General features: G+C 39.7%; 1 protein-coding gene across 1 annotated transcript in view; it reads left to right on the forward strand.

The window, feature by feature from the left end:
- PTPN21 (protein tyrosine phosphatase non-receptor type 21) overlaps positions 1-6,827 on the forward strand; it is a 64,726-nt gene extending 57,899 nt beyond the window's left edge. Inside the window, 4 exon segments of the mRNA XM_079129300.1 lie at positions 2,375-2,503; positions 2,687-2,921; positions 3,302-3,462; positions 4,425-6,827. Of these exon segments, the coding sequence (XP_078985426.1) occupies positions 2,375-2,503; positions 2,687-2,921; positions 3,302-3,462; positions 4,425-4,553 (654 nt within the window). The 3' untranslated portion in view covers positions 4,554-6,827.
- The last annotated feature ends 4,906 nt before the right edge of the window (positions 6,828-11,733 follow it).

Raw genomic sequence — 11,733 nt, forward strand, 5'->3', positions numbered from 1 at the left:
AGACTTATTTGCCAGGCTTTAGAACTTTGTCCTTCTAAATCTGAGGACCTCTTTCTGGCTTGCTAGTTTCCCCCTCGTTGTACACCTGCATTAGCTTTCTTTTCTTTTCTCGTGGTACTGGAGGTTGAACCCAATGGGACTCTGCCACTGAGTTACATCCGCAGTCCCTTTTTATTTTGGGATAAGATCTCACTAAGTTGTGCAGACTGGCCCTCAGTTGGGATCTTCTTGCCTCAACGTCCTGAGTCACTGGGATTATGGGCATGTGCCACCACACCTGGCACTTTGCCTGAGCTTTTATGCAATAAACGTGTCTGGGCTTTTTGATAGTATTAACAAAAATTTCACTTTTGTGTATTGATCAGATTCATGTAACACAGTCCATATCAAAAGAAACTGAAATTGGGCAAGTCCTTACTATTTGTTAAAATGTAGCACTCTTCATTTTTGGGGCAACAGAGAAAAAGCTGCTAATAAATATAATTTCATCTTGTATTAAAAAAAAACAACTTTTACTCCTGAAGATACCATCTATTCTCCTTGCAGTCTCCCTGTGATCATTTTTAAGTATCACTGTAAAGAAGCCCTCTTTTCCTGGGAACAGTATGATGCCATCTACCTAGGGTAATGTGACCATTAAAATGGAAAAAATGATTCACAGCAGGTGGCTGAATAAGCCACATGTCCTTTCTCCTCCATTATTGTACCCTTATTCATGCTGGCTAGATTCAAATCTTTCTTTTGGAGAGGAGAAATCTCCTTATAGTGAGTGAATGAGTAAGTATCTGTAAGTGTTGATTTTCTTCTTCTCCACCTTTTCTTGAGTTTGCAAGTCATATTTGACAAGAGAACAATCTGATGCCTGAGGCTTTCTGGAGACCAGGCAACCTGTATGCTTGCTAGTACCCTTCATGGTTTTGAGGAATCTATACACATGCCCTTGTTTCCTTACAAGGCTATCAGGCAAGCATTTCTTTGGAATAGCTCATCCTGTCTCTGACTGGATGGATAAGAATTAAATAATGTTGTGGTTCTGTGGGGTTATTTTAAAGATCTCTACAGCAACCTAAAGATTAGTGGAAAGACTATGAGTTTCAGAATTGGCTAACTCAGTTTGATTCCTGATCTACATCTCACCAGCTGCAGGACCTCAGTTGACTCATCTCTAAACAGAGAAGTGTGATGCCTTTACCCCACAGACTTCCCACTTGACCACTGCTGCAACCTGTGCCCAGCCACGTGCTGGCCACCGAGAGGTGCTCATGAGAGGATGTGGAGCCCAGGCTGTGGCTGGCAACCTCAGATGACTGAGTGTGTGCAGCAGGACGTGCACAGGACTTTATATTTAGTGCACGCTTAGAAAATAGTTGCCACTGTCACTAAATCTCAGTGGGACTGGGGTTGTAGCTCAGTGGTAGAGTGCTTGCAAGCATGTGTGAGGCACTGGGTTTGATCCTCGGCACGGCATAAAAATAAGTAAATCAAATAAAAGTATTAAAAAAAATATCAGTGCTGAGATTTAACCCAGTTTCCCAGACTTCAAATCCAGTCATTACTCTGTTAAATTAGACCATACTCAAGGATGTTAAATCTTAAGGAGAAACTTGGTATATTACGGAGAATGATCTTGACTCAGAAGTTCAGAGGTGAGTATCTCCCTTAAGTAGGGAGATACTTATTTTCCTAGAAATTTCATGTTTAACTTAGGTTTTGATTTAATTATGGATATTTTTTCCAACATACTTAGTACTTTTTTTTGGCAGTACTAGGGATTGAACCCAGAGGCTCCGTACTACTAAGCTACATCCCTAGCACTTTTTATTTATTATTTTGAGACAGGGTTTCTCCATGTTGCCCAGGTAGGCCTTGAAAGCGCAGTACTCCTGTCTCACCTTCCAAAGTAGCTGAGATTATAGCCATGTAGCATGGTGCCTGGCAAATTTAGTACTTAATGAGGGGAAATTTGGGGTACTCTGATGTTGATATTGTTTTTACAAGAAAAACTAAGCTATTGCAGCAGTGACAGCTGCTTACTATTTACTTATTACTTGCCAGGCAATATCTCTGTTGACTCAGTCCTCACAGCAACCTGCAGAGGGTAGACAGTATTTTTATTTTCTAGGTAAGAACAGATTGAGAGATTAGCAGATCGCCCCGTGTCACATACATGTTACGTGAATTCACTGTCCATACCTTACAAAGGTTTCAGTGATGGAAATTGCATTGACAAGGAAAAGATTAACATAGAAGCCTTTCCTGATTCTGCTGAGGAATCCAGTTCACTTTTTCTGCACTACCATGAACACATACACAGATACATATATTATACACACACAGAGTAATTTTATTTTATTTTTAACTTTTCTACTTTCAGGTCTCTGTCAGTGGAATTGAATGGGATTATATTGCCACACAGGGACCGTTACAGAATACCTGTCAGGATTTTTGGCAGATGGTATGGGAACAGGGAATTGCAATTATAGCAATGGTGACAGCAGAAGAGGTAGGTACTCATTTCTCTTCATTGATTTTTCTCAGCCTCCAAAGAGCTGCTAATGTGAATCACATGGTATCCTTTAGAGGGAAGGCAGGGTGGGATTGTAGATCTGAGTTTCAGTGCTGTCTGGGGGAAGGGCACCTGTGGCTATATTTTGTGCTGCTGTTTATCTGTGCTTGTCTTTAACAGGAAGGTGGAAGGGAGAAGAGCTTTAGATATTGGCCACGACTTGGTTCCAGGCACAACACTGTCACCTATGGAAGGTTTAAGATCACAACCCGGTTCCGCACAGACTCTGGCTGCTATGCCACCACAGGCTTGAAGATGAAGCACCTTCTCACGGGGCAGGAGAGGACAGTTTGGCATCTCCAGTACACAGACTGGCCTGAGCATGGCTGTCCTGAAGACCTCAAGGGATTTTTATGTAAGTGTCTTGTTCTCAGGACAGCATCCTCTGGCCAGAAATGACACGTTTCTGAAATATTTATATTGCCTCACGTAAACTTTGAACTTGATTTAAAATAAAGAGTAGAAATGATTGGGTAGGGAGGTTACCAGGGCTGTTTTTAAAGTCTAGCTCGATACTGAGCAGAATGCCACACCTGTCAGCGAGTATCCCCTCCGTGTTCCTTGGGGATGAGAAAGTGGAGGTGCAAACTTGCCCACAGTCACAGCCAAGGCTTGAGATTGACTCATGGCACCTGATGCTGTATCTATCTATAGGCTCAGGGAAACTGAATGTCAATTTGATAAACCATAATCCCCAAGTATTTTTCTACTCCATTGAATTCTTTTTCCCCACAGCATACCTTGAAGAGATCCAGTCTGTTCGACGTCATACAAACAGTACAAGTGAACCAAAAAGCCCCAACCCTCCACTGCTGGTCCACTGCAGTGCTGGCGTAGGAAGAACTGGTGTTGTCATTCTGTCAGAGATCATGATTGCTTGTCTGGAACACAATGAGGTGATGACTTTGTGTGAAGCCTGACCATTTTTGGTGGGGAGAATAATGAATGGATTGGGAATAAGGCTGGGAAGGAGAAGAGCGCAGTGGCCCAAAGGCTCCCCACCCCACCCCCTGAATGGATTGGGGGTAAGGCTGGGAAGGAGAAGGGCGCAGTGGTCCAAAGGCTCCCCACCCCACCCCCTTTACAGCATCAGGGATTGAACCCAGGGCCTCACACATGCTAAGCGAACACTCTACCACTGATCTACCTCCCTAACCCTTTTGAAATTTTATTTTGAGGCAGGGTCTTGCTAAGTTCCCACGCTGGCCTCAAACTTAAGATCATCTTGCCTCAGCCTCCTGAGTAGCTGGGATTATAGGCATATGCCATGGTACCTGGCTAATAGTTCTTTTTGAACACATTTCCTGGGACTGTGGTAACCAGAAGATATTATTAAGTGTTCCCTGCAAAAGGCTGTCTTCTTAAAAATTCTCAGTACCTTTTAGCATACTGAAGGTTGAAACATCATGGAATGAGTACAGCTGTTTAACTTCGTTTCATTGAAATTTTTTTAAATTTGTTTTTTTCAAATATGGGCTCAGATCTCTATTTTTCTGGAATACCTGTTAATGTTCAAGGATGCTTAATGCTGATCATTGCTCCCTGTGGGAATGCTGAGCTGGATACTGATCCCACTTAACACTCTTTGTTGAATCTTGGTATCTGGTGAAATATGGTGACTTATGTGTAATCAGAATGAGTGAGGTTTACCTAGGGGATGTCTGAGAAATAATCTGCGTGAACATTCTATTTGTAGTTAAAGCTGATCAGCAGTAGGTGCTTATGGGTTATCATAGAAGATGCTGAGCAATACGAGAGGCTGCCCATCTCCTAACCAGATTTATGTATGGCACTCGCTTCCCCTGTGCTTTGTTTCCCTTGGGGAGTATGTTCCTTCCTCACTGAATCCCTCCCCCAGGTGCTGGACATCCCGAGAGTGCTGGACATGCTGAGGCAACAGCGGATGATGCTGGTGCAGACCCTCTGCCAGTACACCTTTGTGTACCGAGTTCTCATTCAGTTCCTGAAAAGCTCCAGGCTCATCTAAGCTCCCTGACCTTCTTATGGGGACCCATCATGTGAAGCGTTTACAGCTAAAACAAAGTGCTTGCCTAACTCGTACTTTCTCCTGGACACCCACCTGCACCGAGATCCATCACAGCACGGGTGCAGTGTGAATAGTGGCATGCGGAAGGAAAACCACAGAGCACGAGGCCGCCGCGGGGGCTTGGGACCTGGGGAAGGTGCGGAAGAACGAGGACTGGGTGTGAGGCTGTTGCCCAGCCCTGGTCTGTCCAGTTTGCAGTACTTGCACACATTTTGGAGATTGTATTTTTTAGACAATTCTCTATTTTACTGAAGCTATGCTGGGCAATTCTGGCAATCATTAAGATGCATAGATTTCTATCTTGTAGATTTCTATCTTAAACTAGTTTTTGATAATGGAATTTTATGTAATGACTGAAATATTTAGGGGTTTTCTTAGCAAGAAACTGAACTTTCTGTGGGGATGATCCACAGACTTGAGTGGTTCTTGTATAACTTTGTATTTAAACCATGTTACTACCTTTGTTATTTAAAACAACAACAACAACAAAACCTTGGGTCTTAATGGGTTAGTCACTAAGCCCAAAACTCAAAGGAAAATCTAAAAGTGTTATTTTGAAACATAGAAAGCATTTTTATATTCAAAAGGTTTTTTTTATCATAAAAGTTCTATATATTTGTACCTTCTATATTTTCCAAATGAGCTCAACTCATGAAGACACTGCAGTGAGTCAGTTAATATAAAGGAGAGTTGGGAATGAAGGCATATTATTTTGAATGTAAGAGAATCAGATTATTTTTTCAGTATTATTCGTAAACCTAAATGAGTTTGATTTTATTGGTTAAAAATGAAGTGAAAAACAATTGCATTGGATGGTTTTAAGCACTTTTTTTGTTAAAGATAAAATCTGTTCTAATATATGTGTGGTTTATATTTGAAACATAACAATGGGTGTTGTTTCAAAAGTGTTTCTAAGAGAAGGGTTAAGAGTATGTAGACTGACCTGGACAAGAGTAAGTGGCATGTGATGGTACAAAATGCAGTATTATCTATACTCAGACCAAGATGCCAGGGTTTAGCGTAGGAACTGGTGAGGGTGAACACCCATCCCGTCCTGTCCCCAGTGTCTGTTGCTGTCAATGACTTACTGTTTCCTTGGAGTTCTTCCACCTAAACCTATATTTTTTTCCCCACAAATAATTCAGATTTATATTTCATTAAAAGAAGGCTTCAAGAGGCTTTCTTTTGGTTCAAAGTGGGGATTATTAATAATAGTTTTACCTTTTCTTCCAAAACCCCAGCCAAAACTTGAGGGCCACCAGAAATTGCTGTGATGTTCAGAAGGTACTTGAATTGTAGCTCCCTAATCCCCTAACTTCAGCCCTGTGGTCGGTGTTAGGTACTTAGTGCCTCCACCCTTCCCATGTAGACACCTCCCACTGGACAGCCAGCTGAGCTGAAGGGGAGACCTGGGTCCTGGCTGAAGTGACCTCACTCAGCTGCTGTTGAGTAGGTAAGGGCAAATCGGTACAATTAGCTGAAGAGCCATCTCCTTTTCCCTGAGGCTGATTCCTCACAGTGGAGAGACCCAAAATGTCAGATCTAGGGTTATTTCCCCAAATTACAATATTCTGGGCATTATTCTGAGTCCCAACTCCCTCCTGAAGTGTTCAACTTACTGTTGTGAATGCTGTGTGTCATCAGTCATGAGACAGGACTTCCCACATGAGTGTGCACCAGTCTAACTGATTGATCCAGAAACCAGCCACCTATGGGGGGCATTCAGAAGGTACTGCAGACAGTGGATATTGATAGTGGACACGCTTCTTTCTTAGGAACGAGAAATCAATTTTTTAAATCACAAATTGTTTTAAAAGTTGTGGTTAAAGAATAATAGACTGAAGTGAAAATATTCAGAAAGAGCTCCCCAGATGATTATGTCCCATCTCCCATCTCCATTAAAAGATGACAAATTTTTTTCCTTCAAATGGTACATTTTTTAAAAATGCTTCTCTATCAGGCTTACATTTTTGAAATGTCCCATTGATAACATATTTTAAAACAAAGATCTAATTAAAGAGTAATATATGATACATTTGTGTTTCTGTTGTAATAATTTGATAAATAAATTTAAGAGGGCAAAATTTTTGTTGTTTAAATCTGTCACTCTGAAGAATGTTGCATGTTTGGCATCGCTTCTAAGAGCCATGTAATTTTAAACTTTTAATTGCAGTTAGCAAATATGAATTTCTGAATAAAAATAAATCTACATTATTGGACTTTGAAATAATGTGTTTTCAAGAGCAAACTCTAGAACATTGAGGTTTTATAGGTTTGACAATGTCTGAATTGAGGATATTACTGTCTCCCTGACCTAACACAAAACTTCGTGTATCTTAGTGTCTTGTTAGTTCCTTGATATTATTAGTTTCACATCAGATTTACCAAAATGTACATTTCCATAAAAAGTATGTTCTAAATCAGTGTTTCTACTGATAAACTTTAGTATCTCTGGCATCAGTTTTCCTGATTAGTGGGGTCTTTTGTTGAAATTTTCTAGTTGATAGTTTTGAGCACAGAAAGTAGTCATTTCAGAATATAATTAGGAATGTTAATTGTAGTCATTATTATTTTTTTCTGGGAACATCTACTGTGAAACATTCAGAAAGCCCTAGTATTTAGTGTTCACAACCCTTTAACAGGATTAAAACAGAAGGTGAATCTGTGCTTCCTTAGAAACTTCCAGAAAGAGGAACGGTTAGCCAGAAACATGGGGAGCGTGGTGCAGGGCTGGTGAAGACAGCATGGCATGGCCACATTAATTTTAAATATGCTGACACATTAATGTTCACAATAGTAATAACTGAAATATAAAATATACCACTTATGTTAAACTGGAGGTCAGCTGCAGCTTATCAAGAGCAGGTTTATTATTGGAGACAGATTTTCATGAACAAATGGAAACTGGAATTACTTTCATTATAATGTCCCCCCCAGTTCTGGGGATGGACTTGAGGGCCCCACACATGCTAGGCAAGCTCTCTACCTCTGAGCTACATTACCAACCCAGCTGTCCCTCTGAACTACATACATCCTCGAGCCCTTTTAAAATCTGAAGACGGGAACTAAGTTGCCCAGGCTGACTTTGAACTCGCAGATCTCCTGCTTCAGCCTCCTGAGTAGCTGACATCAGAGGCATGTGCCACCATGTCTGGCTAACTATAAAGTCCTTTTTGTAATGCTGGGGATTGAAGTCAATCTTTTTAAAATTAGACTTTTTAAAGGAACTTCGTTTGGATATAAATTTAGGAGAATTTGCTTCCAAGCAAGAAAATTTCATGTGAAACAAGCTAAAACAATCCCTTTCCAGTTGGGACACATACTTAAAAGTAGAGGAAACACTGCATTAAGAATTTGCCTGAGGTTAGGCATTACATGCCTGTAATCCCAGCAACTCGGGATGCTGAGTCAGGAAGGTCGCAAATTTGAAGCTAACCTTTGCAAGGTCTCTTAGTGAGACCCAAAGCAACATAGTCTCAAGATAAAAAATAAAAAGGGCTGAGGATATGGTTCAGTGGTTAAGCCCTGTGGGTTCAATCCCTGGTACAAAAAAAACCAAAAAAATCTGCTTGAGAAACCATTTCTTAAGCTTTTCAAATCCCTGTAGACAAGAACTACATTTACCCCACTATTTGCATTACCCTTAGAAAAACAAGGAAAGGGCTGGGGATATAGCTCAGTTGGGAGAGTGCTTGTCTTGCAAGCACAAGGCCCTGGATTCAATCCCCAGCACCCCCTCACTGGAAAAAAAAAAAAAAAAAGAAAAGGAAATTAGTTCAGTTTAAAGTTTGTGTGTTTCACGATGGGTGGATTTTAGAAAACATTTAAAGGAATCCTCAGATCATGAAAGTGGCATAGTTTTCTGTATGTTTCAGGCAGTTTCCAAATAAAAAATAGGCTCTAAAAATTCACTTGTATGTTGAATTGGGAAATATTACTATTCGCCATTATAACTAACCATTATAAATCGTACTGTAAGTGGGCATTAACTTTTTGGCTGGTCCACCTAAAGCTTATTTAATGCACAGGGGGCCTGAAAGGTAAGCGGGGATACAGAATCAAACTACTTTCTTCTGCACCAGGGATGTACAGGGCAACTTTCCTCCATACTGCCCTGGTGGTGAGGTCCGAGAATGTGTTCTCCCTGTGTCTGCCAGACAGTGGTGACTGTAGCTCAGAAAGCAACTGAAGTCAGATTGGTCAATGTCTCATGGAAAAACTTCACAGAGATGAATAGCTCAGTGTGTTTTGCAGAAACCCAAGTGATGTGCGGGTCCGAGCAGGGTGGCACTTTGAAGCTAGCAAGATTGCTGCCTGTGAATATGACTGGGAGCCGGGAAGGGTAAAGAATTGGCAGAACGTTGCTTTACCCTCCTTGCAACTTACACATTGTGTCGTCCTCAGCATTGTCATTGGCTTTGAGTGGGAAGAAAGGGCTGGGCCAAGAAGTAAATTTAAGGTCTGCAGCACCTTAAATTTAAACTTGAGCCACAGTTTCAAGTCAAATACTAGGTCACACACATGTAAAATGATGCCTGCACATTCTTTCCAAAAAGGGCTATTATGTATATTTGAAAAATTAGTTTTCAAAAATATTTTTCAACATATTGATGGGTAAAGAAAGCAATGGTAACTATACACTTTTAAGCTTGTACTTATTACATAATAATTACAAAAAAGGAATAATTGTGTTTGACGTCTAACTGTAGAATAACACTATGGCTGATGTATTATTCCAAATTTCTGAAAATTACTTAGATAAATGTTTGCATCATTATTATTTTTTTTTAGAGGGTGAGTACTGGGGATTGAACCCAGAGGCACTTTGCCACTAAGCTACATACCCAGCCCTTTAAATTTTTTAAATTTTAAGACAGGGTCTCACTAAGTTGCTTAGGGCCTTGCTAAATTGCTGAAACTGACCCGGAACTTGCTATCCTCCTGCCTCAGCCTCCTGAGCCACCGGGATCACAGGCATGTTCCACTGTGCCTGGATTCATCATTATTCTTAAAGTTTCGTTAAATGACTTTGTGGCATGTCAGATAAAAGGACCCTTGAATATCTACAAAATCCCTAGGCTTCGAATCCACAATATGGTGTCCTGCACTGGCATAGCAGAGTACAAGTAGCATGATTTCATATAGAAACCCTGAACTAGGTGGTTTTTTAAATGGTTAAAGTCTGTAGTACTTTCAGTTCTCATACTTGAGTACTATTGACATATGAAAGTACATGCATATTTTATACTTATCTTCTAAAAACTTCACTCTTAGGAGCAGATACATATTGTGCCAAAGAATTTCAGAGGTTGGATTATTGACTGAGTTAGCCAAAACAATGTGTCAGGCCTCAATTTTTGGGGTAGGTAGACAAGGCTAGTATCAAGCAGTCTATTTCCATCTGTTCATTCATCCTTTGAGAAAAACAAATGAATTGGGACTATAAACTTAATCACTTGTTTTTTCACAAGATGCAGACATTGTAGGTCAGATTGCTTCCATATGCTGAGACTATTCAAAATTTCTTATCCTAAAAATCAAAGATCACCTGAAATTAACAGATCATTGAATAAGAATTTTTAAAATTGGTATTTTCTATTAAAATCTCAGTCTTAGGGGGCTGCAGTTGTGGCTCAGTGGTAGAGCACTTGCCTATTGCCTAGCACATGTGTGTGAGGCACTGGGTTTGATCCTCAGCACCACATAAAAAATAAACAAATAAAATGAACGTATTGTATGTGCAACTAAAAAATTTTAAAAAAAAATCTCAATCTTAGAATTAAGAGTTCTGAAAGGATTTGGTATGGTGTTATATTTTACTGGAACAATACTAGTGCAACACTGATTCAGTCCAACAAACAGACTGAAAAAAGTAGATATCCTCTAGTGGCTACAAATTTATTTTTAGATTTAATAAAAGTAAGATTAAAATAATGCAAAATCATTAAGCCCATGAGAGTCAAACAAAAAAGTAAAACAAAAAGATCAAAAATATAATGATTTGCAACTATTTGTGTTTGGGCTTTGGTGGTTTTATTTGGGCTTTGGTGGTTTTATTTGTACAGTTTGGTCTTTGGGGCACAACAGAAATTGAGGAAGCAAGTAATAGTGTAGAGATGGTTCTTGATATTTTTTGAAAACCGTCTGTTCTAAATTAGATTAAATCCTCTCCATATTAGATTTTTAAGCATTTCTATACTAAAGGTAAGTAGCTTTAATTTCAGTAGAGTTATTACTTAAAAAAAATTTTTTTTTCACTGTCCTGGGGATTAAACCCAGGGTCTCACACATCCTAGGCAAAGTACTGCTGAAATATATCCCAGTCCTCTTTTAAAATTTTTAATTTTGAAATAGGGCCTAAGGTGCCCAGGCAGACCTTGAACTTAATCTTGCCTCAGCTTTCCAAGTAGCAAGGACTGCAGGTATGCACCACTGTGCCTCTCTTGAGTTATTACATTACTAATCAGGATACTCAATCTCTAAGCAACACACTGAAAATGCGAGAAAAATAATATTTTTGTGAATATCTCAAGCCTATTAACTAGTATATACAAACATTTCCTCAAAGATTGGCACTGGGCTGATGTTTTTGCTTTTTACTACATTCTCTAATATTTTACATTAAAGTATTGATTTTTTAAAATGTTAAATGTTACAAGTTAAAAATATTAATGTTTTAAATGTTAAAATGTTACAAGTTAAAAATATTAGTTTATTTTCTGTTGCTATAACAGTATATTTCAGGCTGCAAAATTTATATTTTCTTTTTAGGCTTGTGGAGGCTGGGAAGTCCAGGATTGAGGAACCTACACCTGGTGAAGGCCTTCTTGCTGCAGGGTCCCATGGCAGATGGTGGGGGCAAGAGGGATTGTGACTGACTGCAAGAGAGGATGGAACACTTCTATAACTCACTCTTCTAAAAAAAACACACTCGTAAACAATGGCATCAATCCATTCCTAAGGACTGAGCCCTCATGACCCTCTAAGCACCTCTTAAAGTTCCCCTCTCAACACCGCCACAGTGGGTACTATGTTTCCAACATGTGAACTTTGGGGGACAGTTTCAAACTACCCCATTAAGTAAATGTTTTCCATGAAGTAACCTCCATGTTTTAATCTA

Source organism: Sciurus vulgaris (genome assembly GCF_902686455.1).
Source record: "Sciurus vulgaris genome assembly, chromosome: 2".
Classification (NCBI taxonomy): domain Eukaryota; kingdom Metazoa; phylum Chordata; class Mammalia; order Rodentia; family Sciuridae; genus Sciurus; species Sciurus vulgaris.